The 16,816-nt window shown below is 51.3% G+C and overlaps 1 protein-coding gene across 2 annotated transcripts in view; it reads left to right on the top strand.

The window, feature by feature from the left end:
• LOC129006861 (cadherin-23) overlaps window positions 1-16,816 on the top strand; it is a 76,765-nt gene that overhangs the window by 47,682 nt on the left and 12,267 nt on the right. The window contains exons 11-21 of one of the 2 annotated variants that reach the window (XM_054437081.2): window positions 2,098-2,200; window positions 3,443-3,568; window positions 4,287-4,490; window positions 6,248-6,706; window positions 10,161-10,277; window positions 11,411-11,635; window positions 12,169-12,338; window positions 12,549-12,686; window positions 13,689-13,808; window positions 15,970-16,147; window positions 16,281-16,492. In XM_054437081.2, coding sequence (XP_054293056.2) covers window positions 2,098-2,200; window positions 3,443-3,568; window positions 4,287-4,490; window positions 6,248-6,706; window positions 10,161-10,277; window positions 11,411-11,635; window positions 12,169-12,338; window positions 12,549-12,686; window positions 13,689-13,808; window positions 15,970-16,147; window positions 16,281-16,492 — 2,052 coding nt within the window. Of the gene's footprint in view, window positions 1-2,097; window positions 2,201-3,442; window positions 3,569-4,286; window positions 4,491-6,247; window positions 6,707-8,741; window positions 9,137-10,160; window positions 10,278-11,410; window positions 11,636-12,168; window positions 12,339-12,548; window positions 12,687-13,688; window positions 13,809-15,969; window positions 16,148-16,280; window positions 16,493-16,816 lie in introns of those variants that run through there. The other variant, XM_054437079.1, reaches the window with a different exon arrangement.

Below are 16,816 nucleotides of genomic sequence, written 5' to 3'. Positions count from 1 at the left end.
TTCAGGAGGGCCCTGGGTAAAAGCAGCATTGAGTAGCAGGACTCGGTGGGCTTAGGGGCTAAGCCCCACTCTGCTGCTAACTCACCACTTGGCTCTGAATGGCCACTCCCCATCTCTGCACCTTGGTTCCCTTGTCTCTGAGGTGATGACAATGCACAGGGTTACTGGAGGTTCTGAGGTTTGGCAGGTGTGAAGTGAGGCACTGGCAGAGTTTGATTGAACTCCAACCAGGGCAACAGGAAGGCCTTGAGGGTCTGAGAAACAGGACTCATCTTCCTGCCTGAAGTGAGACGGAACAGGATTCAATCCCATTCGCCACACCTCCGTGAAGGAGTTAAATCCCTATTTGCCAGACTAGAAAACTGAGACCCAGACAGGGGAAACAAGGCACCCAAGATCACCCAGAATAGGTCTTCAACCCAGGTCTTTGAACCCTGGTGTGGGCACTTTTCAGATTTGATTTTTTTTTTTTTTTTTTTTTTTTTTAGATTCAGGGAGTACAAGCACAGGTTTCTTACATGTCCATATTGTGTAGTGGTGAAGACCGGGCTTTTAGTGTACCCATCAGGTGTACCCAAAACTACCTATTAGGTCCGATGTTCACTGAACTGTGAACTCACTGCCACTCACTGAACAGTGAACATTGTACCTAATAAATAATTTTTCAACCCTCACCCTCTTCCCATCCTCCCACCCTTCTGAGTCTCCAATGTCTCTTATTCCATTCTGTATATCCATGGTTACACATTATTTAGCTCCCACTTATAAGTGAAAATATGCAGTATTTGACTTTCTATTTCTGAGTCATTTCACTTAGGATAATGGCCTTCAGTTCCATCCATGTTGCTACAAAAGACATGACTTCACTCTTTCTTAGAGCTGAGTGTATTCCATGGTCTATATACCACATTTTCTTTAGCCAGTCCTCTGTGGATGGACACTTACATTGATTCCATATCTTTGCTATTGTGAATAGTGTGGCGATAAACATGTGAATGCAAGTATCTTTTTGATATAACGATGTATTTCCCTTTGGGCAGGTACCCAGTAGAGGGGTATTGTGGGATTGAGGGGTAATTCTGTCTTTAGTTCTTTGAGAAATCTCCATATTGCTTGCCACAGTGGCTGAAGGAATTTACATTCCCACCAGCAGTGTATGAGCATCCCCTTTTCTCTGCATCCTCACCAGCGTCTGTTGTTTTTTTCTTGAGATGGTGTCTTGCCCTCTCGCCCAGGCTGGAGTGCAGTGGCACAATCTCGGCTCACTGCAACCTCTGCCTCCTGGGTTCAAGCGATTCTCCTGTCTCAACTTCCCAAGTAGCTGGGATTACAGGTGTGAGCCATCACACCCAGCTAATTTTTTTGTATTTTAAGTAGAGACAGGGTTTCGCCGTATTGGCCAGGCTGGTCTCGAACTCCTGACCTTAAGTGATCCGCCCACCTCAGACTCCCAAAGTGCTGGGATTACAGGCGTGAGCCACTGTGCCCAGCATGTTGTTTTTTGACTTTTTAGTAATAGCCATTGTGACTGGTGTGAGAGAGTATCTCACTGTGGCTTATTGCATTTCTCTGATGATTAGCAACACTGAGCATTTTTTCTTTTTTCTTTTTTTTTTTTTTTTTTTTTTTTTGAGATGGAGTCTTGCTCTGTTGTCTGGGCTGGAGTGCAGTGGCACGATATCCACTCACTGCAAGCTCCGCCTCCTGGGTTCATGCCATTCTCCTGCCTCAGCCTCCCAAGTAGCTGGGACTACAGGTGCATGCCACCACGCCCAGCTAATTTTTTGTATTTTTAGTAGAGACGGGGTTTCACCATGTTAGCCAGGATGGTCTCGATCTCCTGACCTCGTGATCTGCCTGCCTTGGCCTCCCAAAGTGCTGGGATTACAGGCATGAGCCACTGCACCCAGCCACATATTTTCATGTTTGTTGCCCTCTTATATGTCTTCTTTTGAAAAATGTGAGTTCATGTTGGTGTGGGCTTTTCTGATCATCCACCTCTGTGCCCTAATCTCCAACCTCCCAACCCTCCTCCCACCTAGGTGGGGGCACTTTGCTGAGCATGGCCTACAACCTGCCCCATTCTGCCCCTTGCAGGATTATGACTTGCTTCTGATCTTCCTTTCTGATGAGAATGACAACCACCCCCTCTTCACTAAAAGCACCTACCAGGCAGAGGTGATGGAAAACTCTCCCACGGGTAGGTGCTGGGCCCACCTGGGAGCTCCTGCTGTTGCCAGGCACCACTGGGGCCTGGGATGCCTGAGAACCTCCCTTATGCCTAACGGCATAGCTGAATGTAGACCCCAGTGGGTGCGGAAGGGGAAGGATGGGTGCAGCTCTGGGAGATGATGGGCTGGGGCTGCCAGGCCTCCTATGAGCACAAAGAGGCCACAGGTCTGGTTGGAAGAGACAGTCATGGCCATTGTTCCCCAGGGTGGTCTGAGAGCTGCCCCACCATCCCTCAAGAAGGGCATTTAAGGTGTGAGGACTACCCAGGAGGGGAGTGGGTCCACCCCTCACTGCTCCCTCCACCCCAGGAGTGCAGGGCATCCCAGGGCCTTCTGGAAGTCCTGGGGAGCATCTGTAACTAGAAGTGGGAGGTCAGGGGGTCCTGGGTAGGCCAGTGTAGCCCTCTCCCCACACACGTGCACTGACCAGCCTCACCTCCCTTCAGAGGGACAGAATCTCCTCTGTGATGTCCCTTGAGGTAGCACCTGCACTCCTCCAGTCTCCCCAGCCCCTGTTCCTCATCTCTGGCTGGGCATCCCCCCTAGGTGAATTTCATTCTTAAACCTGTCTGTGTGTGCTCACACATGTGCCCGTGTGTGTCCATACCAAGGCATGCGCGTGAGGTTACACTTGTGCACAGACACATATAGGCACATGGGTACCCACCGATGCGCTCGTGTGCAGACGTGCCCACCTGCAGAGGCACACGAGTGCGCACCCCGGGAACCCCAGGCCTGTGCGTGCTCCTGGACAAGTGCCTGTGGCCACGTGAACACAGAGCTTGATGCACACATGTGAGGATTTTTCTAGTCATGTATGGCCAGACCCCCAAAGGTAGAGCATTGTGTGCACACATGTGTGGACAGGCGAGACCCACACACGGGGAAGGGATGTCAGGGAGCTCCAGACCCTCCCAAGGAGCGGCCAGCCTCAAAGGCTGCTGGGAAGGCAGATGTGGCTCTGGGCAGCCGGGGCCTTGCTCACCACTCTCATGTTTTCTCCCCAGCAGGGCTTTGAGGCCGCTCCCCAGGCATCTGCGTTCAGTCTGCCAAGGCTGCCGCAGGCCCGCCCCCAGGGCCTCCCCACCCTGTCCACCTCACCTCCCTCCCCTCTCATCCATCGTCAGCCATGGCTCACCGGGACAGGGCAGGGGAGGTGGGAGGGCAGGGCCTGGGTTGGTCTTGTGGTGACCCCTCTCCTTCTGGCCCAGGGACCCCTCTCACAGTGCTCAATGGGCCCATCCTGGCCCTGGATGCAGACCAAGACATCTACGCCGTGGTGACCTACCAGCTGCTGGGCGCCCAGAGTGGCCTCTTTGACATCAACAGCAGCACCGGTGAGGCCTCTGTGCCACCCAGCACTCCCAGCCTGACTCTGGGGTGGGGATGGCCACACTGTTGGATTGAGGGCCTCCCTTCTCAGTGCTGGACCCAGGCTGTCCATGGAGACCCCATTTTTCACAGCCCAGAGTCCCCATCTTACAGCTGGGTTATATCACCCAGTGGCCTGGCAGGAGGGCCTGGGAAGAGGCTTGGAGACGATACACAGGACCTCTGTTGGTGCACAAACTCTCAGCCTAGGCCAGGAGCCCCCCAGCCCACTCCCGTCATCTCCCCATGCACAGGCCAGAGGCTCAGGCCCCTAGTCGAGCAGAAGTAGCCAGAGCAACTTTCCTGTCCTCCAACCAGACCATGTCACATCAGTCTGGTCCTGGACAGTAGGCTGCTTTGGTGACAGGTGCCAACAGGAAAGCACATCTGTCAACAGAGAAAGTCAACCCTGTGCCCTGGGTCACTCTTCCCAGGCAAGAGTCTTGAAGACAGCAGATGGCACCTACAGAGGGGACAACCACAGGAGACGCATGGGGCCCTCCCTAAGCACGGGTGGTTGAGCCTGTGGGGAAAAAAGTCACTTTGTTACTGTCTCTTTTCCTCTTTCATCTCTGTCCCATGGTGCCCCTGTCTTTCTCTGCTCTCTCCCTGTTGGTTCTTGCCCTGTCTTCCCATCGCACCCCTTTTCTGTGTGTTTCCCTGGCTGGCTGCACTGGGTGCCAGGTGTGGTGACCGTGAGGTCAGGCGTCATCATTGACCGGGAGGCATTCTCGCCACCCATCCTGGAGCTGCTGCTGCTGGCTGAGGACATCGGGCTGCTCAACAGCACGGCCCACCTGCTCATCACCATCCTGGATGACAATGACAACCAGCCCACCTTTAGCCCTGCCACCCTCACTGTCCATCTGCTAGAGAACTGCCTGCCTGGTAAGCAGGGGACAGGCCCCAGCACCCCACAACCAGGGGCTGGTTGGTGGTCACAGGGGACTGGAGCCTCAGGTTGGACACGGAGTTTGCCTCCAGTGGGGAGAAAGATGGGCAGCAGGGTGAGTGGAGAACACACTGGAGAGGGAGTCAGGAGACCTGGGCCCCCGCTTCCCTCCTCTGAGTTTCCATATCTCGCCTGCAAAACAGGATTCTTTTTTCCTTTCTTTCTTTTTCTTTTTTTTTTTTTTTTTTTTTTTTTTTGAGATGGAGTTTCGCTCTTGTTGCCCAGGCTGGAGTGCAATGGCACAATCTTGGCTCACTGCAACATCAGCCTCCCAGGTTCAAGTGATTCTCCTGCCTCAGGTGATCCACTCGCCTCGGCCTCCCAAAGTGCTGGGATTACAGGTGTAAGCCACCATGCCTGGCCTACAAGATTCTTAAGTATTCTGCATCTGAATTCCCAGATGAAAAGGCTGACTATTTTAAAGTCAAAATAGGATCAACATGATTCCCATCAAAATCAAAATATAACCTCTGGAAGAATAAGAAAATTTTGAAAAACATAAGTATAATAAGCCAGATTTGGCTTACCAGATTTTATAACATATTATAAAGCTACAGTATTTAAGGCCATGCAATATAGGCACAAGACTCCAGGACAAAGTAGCCCAGAAACAGATACTGGTAAATTAAAGAATAAAATATGATATGATAAAGGAACCAATGAAGCCAATGGGGAAGCTACTTATTCAGTGTGCAAAAAAACCTATTTAATCTAATCTAATCAATTAGATCCAATTATTATAATCTGTATGTAATCTAATATAATAATAATCTAATATTTAGTGTAGATTCTCCATGTCAGATACCAAAATAAAAACCAAAAGAAACTATTCTCCATGTCAGATACCAAAATAAAAACCAAAAGAAAATATTAAAAAGTAGAAAACACTAAACAATAAATGAAGAAAATTTAAGTGAATAACTCATTTCTGGATAAGAAGGTCCTAAGCATGAAAGAAACAAAAGAACTTAAAAGGAAAAATATTAAATTTCTATGCATGCTAATTTAAACCTTGTTACATCAAATAGTTATAGCCAATATTGAAAGGCAAACAACAAACCAAAAAGTTTATTTGTCTTGGTCCAAGCAAGGTGGCTCATGCCTGTAATCCCAGCACTTTGGGAGGCTGAGGCAGGTGGATCACTTGAGGTCTGGAGTTCCAGACCAGCCTGACTAACATGGTAAAACCCTGTCTCTACTAAAAATACAGTCAGGCATGGTGGTGGGTGCCTGTAATCCCAGCTACTCAGGAGTCTGCTGCATAAGAATCGCTCGAACCTGGGAGGCAGAGGTTGCAGTAAGCCGAGATCACACCACTGCACTCCAGCCTAGGTGACAATGTAAGACTCCATCTCAAAAAAAAAAAAAAAAAAAAAAACATATATATATATATTTGTCTCAAGTTGTCATAATTATATGACTTGTATAATTGACAGAAAAATGGGCAAAAGACAAAAGCAGACCATTTGCAGAAGATACAACTAATTATTACATTATAAAATATTGTTTAATCAAAGAATATAAAATAAAATAACATGCCATTTTCCTATAAAATTGCAAGAAGATATAAAAGAAAATGCTGTCAAGGCTGTCATGAGAAGGGGCCTCTTGTACATCACCAACAAATGTGTCTTGGTAGATCTTTCTGGAAGAGGCCACTGTGTGCAGCTACTCCCTTTTCCCTCTCCAACAGGATTCTCAGTCCTTCAAGTCACAGCCACAGATGAGGACAGTGGCCTCAATGGGGAGCTGGTCTACCGAATAGAAGCTGGGGCTCAGGACCGCTTCCTCATTCATCCGGTCACCGGGGTCATCCGTGTTGGCAATGCCACCATCGACAGAGAGGAGCAAGAGTCTTACAGGCTAACGGTGGTGGCCACCGACCGGGGCACCGTTCCTCTCTCGGGCACAGCCATCGTCACCATCCTGATCGATGACATCAATGACTCCCGCCCCGAGTTCCTCAACCCCATCCAGACAGTGAGCGTGCTGGAGTCGGCTGAGCCAGGCACTGTCATTGCCAATATCACAGCCATTGACCGCGACCTCAACCCAAAGCTAGAGTACCACATCGTCGGCATTGTGGCCAAGGATGACACTGATCGCCTGGTGCCCGACCAGGAGGACGCCTTTGCTGTGAATATCAACACAGGTACAAGGGCCTGCACCCCTCCCACCTCCCTCCCAGCTCTCAGTCTTGTCTCCTTGCTCCCTGCTTCCCCCTTCTTTCTCCTTTCTCTTTCTTTGCTGTTCCCTTGCTACTCTCTTCTCTCCCCCTCCTCTGGAGGGAAACCAGAACCGTCCTTCTCTTTTCTGTCTCTCCCCTTGCTCCTTCTTTCTCTGCTTCCTCATCCTCCCTTGAGCAGCTCCCCTGGCCTTCCTGATTCCCTCGCTCTACCAGTGTTTGAGAGCACCTATCTCACCACATCATGCCAGCATTAAATATGATAACATTTTCATGTTGGCAATTTTAGAGGAAAGTAATACCTTGTTTGTTCTTTTGTTTTTTGTTTTTGTTTTGGCTTTTTTTTTGAGATGGAATTTCACTCTTGTCGCCTAGGCTGGAGTGCAATGGTGCAATCTCAGCTCACTGCAACCCCTGCCTCCCGGGTTCAAGTGATTCTCCTGCCTCAGCCTCCTGAGTAGCTGAGATTACAGGCATGTGCCACCACACTCAGCTAATTTTTGTATTTTTAGTAGAAACATGGTTTCACCATGTCGGCCAGGCTGGTCTTGATCATCCTGACCTCAGGTGATCCACCTGCCTTGGCCTCCCAAAGTGCTGGGATTACAGGCATGAGTCACCGCACCCAGCCGTGATACCTTGTTTAACGTGCATTTCTTTACTAACTAGGTGGCTGAACACTCTTCATATGTATGCTGGCCATTTAAATCCTCTGCAAGTTGCATGCGATCAATGATTTTCTTACACTGTCACGAAACCAAGAGAACCATGGCTTATCTTTCACAATGTAGGTAGCTTATTGTAATGCTGATGGTTTTATCATTTTCCCAAAAGTTCAGTATTTTTCTCCTTTGAGGAGTTAGGAAAGGGACATGGAGCTGATAGGTGTACTTCTTGGAAGGCCCAGAGGAATGACAGAAAAATCAACATGGCTGTGACAAAGCACTAAAACAGCAGTAAGATATCAGTTTTTCACACGTGATTAGTGGACATTAGGATCCTGGACAATGTTGATATTGGTGACCGTGTGGGGACATGGAAACCCTCATGCGCTGCTGTAGGAGTTGTGACTGATTCCACTGTCTGGGTAGCAATCCAGCATAAGGTACACTTGTATCACCATTACCCATTATATGTTCCAGAGAAAGTCTCAGGGTGTTAATGAAACTGTCTGAGGATGCTTACTGCAGTGTTATTGGTGATGGTGGAGTTGGGGCCATGCAGGTATCAATTTCTGAGAGACTAAGGAGTAAAATATCATGGGTGCGCATCATGGGGGTACCAGCCAGCAGTGCCAGCAGTGAGAAGCAATAAATTAGTCACACACAGAGCAATGTAGATGGATCTTAATAAGTATTTACTGAAAAGGATAAGAAATGGGATGAGATATATGCCACAGCACCATTTCCATAAATGTAAAATACATACAAAATAATACATGATTTTCAGAAATACTTTTATTAACAAAAAATATACTTCAATACATTACAATGACTGCCTGAGGGGAGAAGGGAAGGAGAGAGGAGTATGGGAATGAAAGGGAGTAGACGCACACATAAAACAAGAGAGATGCCAGTGGTCATAGTGTGCAGCGAGCCAAAGAACATGATAAACTCAATCAGCATTTGAGGCCCAAAGGGAAACAGAAGAAGGAAAAACCATGAGCACTAGGAGAAGTTAGACAGAACCAGCTACATCCCAGGTTAGCAAAATTCCTGGGTGCATGGGTTGGTCAGGACCATGGAGAGCTGCTCCACGTCCCTGTTCAACTTGAGGCTCCGCTCAATCCCCTACTGCTTTTCTCTTTCCTGTTCCCCCTTCCTCCAACTGACTTTCTTCTCTATTTTTCTTTCCAGTGTCTTCTCTGCCCCCTCCTCCTCAGCCCTCCACTCCTCCCTTGCCCACTTTGCTACCTTTTCTTCTTGCCAGAGCCTCAGCCCCTGAGCTCTCCACTCCAAATGGGCTTCCACTTGCTCCCCTGGTTTCCTTCCCAGTGCCTCTTCCCCTCCCCACTCCCTATTTCCACCTCTCCCTCCCCCCACTCCGTCAGCTCTGAGTCCCCACCGTACCCCATGCTCTGCTCTGCTCCACCCCTGCTGCACCCTGAACTAACTGATATTAACCCTCTTCTCTCTTCCTCACGGCTGGCAGGCCCACAGGTTTGAGCTCTGTTTCTCTGTCACTTCCCACCTCATCTCTTCTCTGCCTCACCCCATTGCCTTCCTCCATGCCCACCGCACCCCCACCACCCTTCCTGTCCTGTGGGGCCCGGGCCAAGACCGTGGCCCAGCCTTTGCAGACTGAATGCAGCCGCCCTCTCCCCATCCTCGCTCCCCAGCCTGGGGGACAGGGAGCGAGAGTAGGAAGAGGAGGAGGAGGAGGAGGAGGCGGCCCAGGGTAAGTGACTGCCCCATGGCTGGGGACCCACGGAAGACAGAAGCCCAGCAGGGGGATCTGCCAAGGGGGAAGGGAATCTCAGAGACCACCGTACCTGAGAGGGAGAGGAGGTCTCACTCTGGGATTAAGCCAATGGGAGGAGAAGCCACCAGGCCCTCTAACAGGCAGGAATAAGAAAGGTCCCAAGAAAGCCAGCACTGAGGTCAGCCAAACTAGCTCTGTCCAGTCCCAGCCCATGCTTCTGGGGGGTTCCTCTCTGATTTGGGGAGCAGGCAGGGACTCTGGGAGGCAGTGGGTAGAACAGAAGGAAACCCCTTGCTAGGACTGCCATGGAACCAATGCTCCTGTCCCACAATCAGCCCATGTCACTCCCTATTTAATCAAGACAAAGGGATGGGCCTGAAATATCCAGACGGTCCCACCACTGTCCCCTCCAGGGAACCCCTCAGGGCTTTTCAGCTACCATGACTTTCCTTTAAACTTGCTCTCCCTAGAATCTAGGCATTTTTTAAATGGTGATAAAATACACATAACAAAATTTACCATTTTAGCCACTTTTTAATTGTAGAGTCCAGTAGTGTTAAGTACATTCGCATTGTTAGGGAATACAGCAGTTTTTAAACAAGCAGTTACATAGCTTCTGTGTGCCAGGCACTGTTCTAAGTACCTTACAAATGGAAACTCATTTTGTTTTTCTAATCCTCAAAATAGTAGGGGATTGAGAAAAGGATGGGTTGACAGTCGGTAGTGTAATTGTCTAGTTTTACAAATGCAGACACAGAGGTGCAGAGAGGTGACATAACTTCCCCAACATCACCTGGCTAGTAAGCATCATGGGAGGGGCAGAGCCACATGCCCCAAGCTTAAGAGGAGACTGTGGGCCCATCCCAGCCACAAGTCCCAGAATCCACTGGGGACCGTCATCCTCTGTGGGGATTGGGAGGGTTTGGGCAGGAGCACCCCTGGGAAGGGCAGATTTTAGGGGGTTCTTCTCAGGCTGAACATGGCCTGGTCTGGTCCACAGGATCTGTAATGGTGAAGTCCCCCATGAACCGGGAGCTGGTTGCCACCTATGAAGTCACTCTCTCAGTGATTGACAATGCCAGCGACCTACCAGAGCGCTCTGTCAGTGTGCCAAATGGTAAGGTTCCCTGCAGACATCTCTCATTGGTCACTCAGAGCCAATCAGGGCAGGAGGCAGGTGGGGAACAGGCACTGGTCTGTCCCCAGGGAGGGAGCAACAAGACCCAGTTGCTCTGGGGGCCAGGAGTCAGGCAACACAAGAGGCATGGAAGGTGGCAGCCACCGTGAGGCCCAGGGTGGTGATGGCTACGTAGAGCTCAGCAGTGGAGGATCCAGAAGCTCAGAATTGTGTGTGATCTGAACCCCCAGGCTCAGAGTAGGAAGGAGGCTTGGTAGAGCCTAGAACAGATTGAGAAAAAGTGGTTTGACAGAGGCTTAGGTTCAGCCAGCAGAACTGGTAACCAGGGTGTGGGTAGGATGTGAGATGGGAACCCCATGATCTTATAGGAAGCCACAGGGCTAGCACAGAGGAAGCAAAGAATGAGGGGAGGTAACCTGAGGCCACAGACACTGCTTTGGGGGTGCAGGCACTTACGGTGGAGAACGGAGGGGCCCAGTGTTACCTTCTGCCAATCGGGACCAGGCCACCCTGCCTGCAGCCTGAGGCGTGGGCTGGGAGGGGGCTGCCAGAGGGGTGGATTTTGTGTGGGCAAAGCGAGAGTTGAGTTGGGGAAGTGCGGATGGGGTGGCCTCAAGTTGCCTCGGCCATGAGGTAGAGACAGCTGCTATGGGGGAAGCCAGGCCTGGCAGATGTTGACTGCTTATCTTCACAGCCCAGAAGCCCACATTTTCCGGAAGGAAGGGCAGACTTGGTCATCTCTTACATGTCGGAGGCTCAAATGGTTAAGGGCCCAGGCCGGTTACATAGAGGGGATATATACAGCTCAGACAGGATCTAGGGTCTTAAAGATTATCTTGCCCTTTCTCATTGAGCAGTTTAGGAAACCGGGGCACAGGAAGGGCCGAGGGCTCCACCAGGGTCACCTAGCCCTTCCTCTTATGGAACAGCAAGTGAGCACACCACTGGAAAGGCTCCTGTGCTGCAGCCTGAGGGTCAGGTCAATCCTCAGGCAGCCTCTGGGGGGCTGTGGGATGCTGCCATGCTCGCCCGGCTTGGCTGAGGCTAAGGAAGGCCTGGCCCAGCCACACTGGTGTCCTTCCCCTCTCCCTCACTCCCTGCCTCCACCACAGCCAAGCTGACTGTCAACATCCTGGACGTCAATGACAATACGCCCCAGTTCAAGCCCTTTGGGATCACCTACTACATGGAGCGGATCCTGGAGGGGGCCACTCCTGGGACCACGCTTATTGCTGTGGCAGCCGTGGACCCTGACAAGGGCCTTAATGGGCTGGTCACCTACGCCCTGCTGGACCTGGTGCCCCCAGGCTATGTCCAGCTGGAGGACTCCTCAGCAGGTAGGTTATAAATCTGTCAGAGGAGGGCTGGGGGACATAGATCTCTGCTTGCTTAGTCCCCAAGAGGGACCACAGCCCCTCTGTGGCTCCTCAGTGGACTGGGCCAGATCCAAGATGGCCAGCATTCCACGCCAGATTCCAGATGCCCAAACCAGGGGAAGGGACAGAGTGCTTACTCCTGGGTTGGGATGGAAGCCTCTTGATGTCTGCCGGAAACCTGGGATACCCCACCACCCAAGCTCCTACTATTAGTACCACTGAGGGAGCAGGAAGGCCAAGAAGGAGGTGTCTCAGGTCCTGGGCTAGTTGACGTTCATTCCTGTGACTGGGGAGAAGTTTTTTCACCCTCCATAAGAAAAACTGGACACCAGTCCCTCCCTGCCATGTGCCCTGCAACTGGGTAGTGCTGCCTGACCACCCTCCTTCAAGTGACCACACCTGCCCCTCAGAGTCCAGGTCTTTCTCCTCATACTTTGGAGAGCTGCCATGAATGAGGAGTGGCCAAAATGGCAGTGGGGGCCTCTGTGTCTTAGGGAAGGTCATTGCCAACCGGACAGTGGACTACGAGGAGGTGCACTGGCTCAACTTTACTGTGAGGGCCTCAGACAATGGGTCCCCGCCCCGGGCAGCTGAGATCCCTGTCTACCTGGAGATCGTGGACATCAATGACAACAACCCCATCTTTGACCAGCCCTCCTATCAGGTGGGTGGCCAGGCCACAGGCTGGGTCCAGGACCTGTGCCCATTCCTTGGGGTCTTTGGGCATCTTCCTCTCCCACCTGCCATCCTCTAAGCCCCCTGGGAGTGCCCAGCCCACAGGCAGCTTGATGCCTGCATCAGTGAGTTCTAGGACTGTGCTCGGGCTCTGGGACTGACCTTGGCCTACTCTCTTTCCCTGCCCACTGGGCTCCAGGAGGCTGTCTTTGAGGATGCGCCTGTGGGCACAATCATCCTGACAGTCACTGCCACTGATGCTGACTCAGGCAACTTTGCACTCATTGAGTACAGCCTTGGAGATGGAGAGAGCAAGTTTGCCATCAACCCCACCACGGTGAGCAGTGATGGAGGGCCTGGAATCTGGAAGTCGGAAGGACCCAGGGTCAGAGACTGAGCAGCCACCAAAAGTATTGCAGTAATCCCTCTGGGTCTTGTCACCTGGACATCTGCAGCCCCAGAGGTTCTTTAGACAAGTCAGCAAACCCTGTTCTCAGAGTCCCAGACATTTGGTAGACTGTGGCCTTTCTGTCTCAACAGATGTTGAAGGAAGTGGCCAAGTCTTTTGGAATGAGCCCTTTGTGGGACAACGTCTGAGATGTGTCCTCTCCACACTAAAAAAGCATGATTGAAGTCCATGGGGCTGCTTTTTGAGATAGAAAAGAAGCAGGGGAAGCACTGCAGAAAGTGGGCACAGTGTCTGAGCACCTACTGTATACATGGCCCTATACTCAGTGCTGGGGAAGGGAGGATGCCCCAAAGGGTGCCTCCCACATGCTTCCTTGAATCTCAGACTTGTGGAAGGCCAGAAATTCAGGAGAAAAGATGGGTGATGATTTCAAATGTCTGCTAATTGGTTCAAAGCTGTTATTTTCAGTATAGAGAGAGACGCCTGTGGCCTGGGGCTGGTTGGTCAGGCAGGGCCTTCCCCAGTTGCTGGGGCTGGAACTGGACTTTGCCTCCCACTGCCCTGCTCTGCCCACATCTTCTGGCACTCTGCCCTTTCAGTGGGGTTCACTCCTTCCTGCTTGGTATGAGCCATCAGACATGGCTCCAGGCCTGGCATTAAGACAATTGCATATTTATGGGGTACCTACTATATGCTAGTTCCTAGTCAGGCAGGTAGCTCCAGGCTGGGCTGGTCACCCCGTCCCCAGGTAGGTTGTGGTAGTGAGAGCAAGAAGAGCTGCTAGAATGGGAGCTTGTTGGGGGCAGAGGTTATTGTCTCTTTTGTTCAGTGTCAAATCTCCAGAACCCATAACAGCATCTGGCCATAGTAGGTGCTCAATAAATACCTTTTGAATGATTGAAGGACCTAAAGCCACCCTCCCCCTACTAGGGTGACATCTATGTGCTGTCTTCTCTGGACCGGGAGAAGAAGGACCACTATATCCTGACTGCCTTGGCCAAAGACAACCCTGGGGATGTAGCCAGCAACCGTCGTGAAAATTCAGTGCAGGTGAGGGGTGCCAACCTGGGCCAGGGACGACAGGGACTGGGGTTGTGGAGGCAACAAGCAAAGCCTCTAGCAAGTGGACTGCTGCAGACTGGGAGCAGAGCCACCCAGTCCCCTTTGAGACACAGTGACAGAAAGGAGAAGGCAAGAGGGTAACTAGATGGGTTACAATGGCTGTGGCTTAGGAAGACAGGGACCCTCTGGGAGAAATCTTTGCCAAACTGCTATTTGGCAAAATATTTTGGCAAATAGGCAGCTAAACATACCTGAGTGTAACCCAAATAATGCCTGGGGCTCCACATGGCCCAGTATCACCATAGTGTCTCATTGAAAGAACCACAGTCCAGAAACCAAACATAATTATAAAGGAATCATCTTTATTTATATATATATATCTCTCTCTCTCTTTTTCTTTTTTTTTTTCTTTTTCTTTTTTTTGAGATGGAGTTTTTCTCTTGTCGCCCAGGCTGGAGTGCAATAGCGCGATCCGGCTCACCGCAGCCTCCACCTCCCAGGTTCAAGCGATTCTCCTGCCTCAGCCTCCCAAGTAGCTGAGATTACAGGCATGCGCTACCACGCCCAGCTAATTTTGTATTTTTAGTAGAGATGGGGTTTCTCCATGTTGGTCGGGCTGGTCTCAAACTCCCAACCTCAGGTGATTCGCCCACCTTGGCCTCCCAAAGTGCTGGGATTATAGATGTGAGCCACCGAGCCCGGCCTATTTATGTCTCTTAAAGAATACTAATGAGGGCTCCAAGTCATAACCCCATTCCCATTCCAGTGTCCACACAGCTGTTCTGAGGCCAGCATCTCACCCTCTCAGCTCTCAATCCCCTTTTCTATGCAAAGTCCCAGGCCTCAAGGTTTTGCTTCCTCTTTCTCTCTCCTCCCTTCTGCCTTTGGCAGGCCTATCTTTCTGTATACAGTACTCACTTCTCCCTCACAATAATCTCATCATCCAAAGGAAACTCTCTTGAAAGGTCGGGGGTGTGAACAGCTGAATGGGCCAAGACCACTTCTCTTTGGCAGGTAGAGAGAAAGGGCTGGGAACACATGCACATATCCAAACCTCATCCCTGTCACATATGCATGTGCTATATTGGGAAAACCACAGCATTTGGGGCCAGAAGACTCAAGTTCCATGAGCTGAGCATATTGCCTTTGTCAGTTTACCTCTCTGAGCCTCCATTGTCAAATCTGCAAAGGAGGGTGCAGATGTGCAATTGGGGACATGAGGTGGTTTGAAAGTGCTTTGTGCACTGAAAGGGGATCTTTAAAGTCATGGCTGTTGGCCAGAGCATGGTGGCTCATGCCTGTAATCCCAGCACCTTGGGAGGCCGAGGTGGGGGGATCACCTGAGGTTAGGAGTTCAAGACCAGCCTGGCCAACATGGTGAAAACCCATCTCTACTAGAAATACAAAAATTAGCCAGGCGTGGTGGTGCGTGCCTGTAATCCGAGCCACTTGGGAGGCTGAGGCAGGAGAATCATTTGAACCCAGGAGGTGGAGGTTGCAGTGAGCCAAGATTGCACCATTGCACTCCAGCCTGGGCGACAAGAGCGAAACTCCATCGAAAAAAGAAAAATGAAGTCACTGCTGTGAAGGGCTCTGATAAGGATGCAGTTCAGGCAGCTCCCAGCAGCCAGGGAACAAAGGCCCCATAGTTTGCTGTGTCCATAAGACGTGCCCTGGGCTGGGGGGTCAGCCAGGGAAGCCAAGTCTCAGGCCAGACACAAATCGCAGTCAAGAGAACCTTGGAGAGTGGAGGAATGCCACCAATCCAGCACTAAGGGATAGAGATTAGAGCCAGATTTATAGGGCCACTGTGGGGAGCAGCAAGGAACAAAATAGGAGGTGTGAGGGGATAAGGGGTTTCTGCATCAGGGCCCAGGTGCAGATTACCTGTTAACCACTGTTCCAGTTGTTGAGTGTTTACTTGAGCCAGGCACTGTGCCAAGGATCTAGGATTGTGCAACCAAGGAAACTGAGGCTCAGGGGGTTAAATAAGTTGCTTCAAGTCAGACTCCAACACATTAGAAGACATTACCTCCCTCCCAGGCTGGTGCCTGTCCTTCCTCTATCCAGGCTTACTCCTGCATGACCAGGTCCCCTGAGGCTGCCCCATCCTGCTCCTTACCTTTGGCCTTGACCTCCATCCACCCAGGTGGTGATCCAAGTGCTGGATGTCAATGACTGCCGGCCACAGTTCTCCAAGCCCCAGTTCAGCACAAGCGTGTATGAGAATGAGCCGGCGGGCACCTCGGTCATCACCATGATGGCCACTGACCAGGATGAAGGTCCCAATGGAGAGTTGATCTACTCACTTGAGGGCCCTGGCGTGGGTATGTGGCCTTCCTTGGACACCCATGATGCCTTGGGGGGTGGGAGGGGCAGGCCTGCCACCCCAGGCCAGGAGTAGAGGGAAGCGTGGGAAGGATGTCTCAACCAGAGCTACTCTCCTGCCCCCACTGCCAGAGGCCTTCCATGTGGACATGGACTCGGGCCTGGTGACCACACAGCGGCCACTGCAGTCCTACGAGAGGTTCAATCTGACCGTGGTGGCCACAGATGGCGGAGAGCCCCCACTCTGGGGCACCACCATGCTCCTGGTGGAGGTCATCGACGTCAATGACAACCGCCCTGTCTTTGTGCGCCCACCCAACGGCACCATCCTCCACATCAGAGAGGTACTCCTGCCCCCAGGGCCTCCTGCCCACCAGTATTTCCTTCTTCCAGCTGCGGCCTAGAAGAGTAGAAGCACCTCACTCTAAAGGTGGGGAAAATTGGCTTCAGGAAAGTAGCTCCAGGAAAAAAAAAAAAACAAAAAACTTTTTTAATTAAAAAAAAGTTTGTAAAGGTGGGAAAACTGAGGCCAGAGAAGGAAGCAGACCTGCCCAGTGCCACACAGGGCGGTATTGAACAGTGGTTACTATATGGGCTGTGCTAGTAAAAGATCTTTGGTTTGGCCGGGTGCAGTGGCTCACGCCTATAATCCCAGCACTTTGGGAGGC

Source organism: Pongo pygmaeus, chromosome 8 (genome assembly GCF_028885625.2).
Source record: "Pongo pygmaeus isolate AG05252 chromosome 8, NHGRI_mPonPyg2-v2.0_pri, whole genome shotgun sequence".
Taxonomy (NCBI): Eukaryota; Metazoa; Chordata; class Mammalia; order Primates; family Hominidae; genus Pongo; species Pongo pygmaeus.
This window is presented reverse-complemented; position numbering and strand designations above follow the sequence as displayed.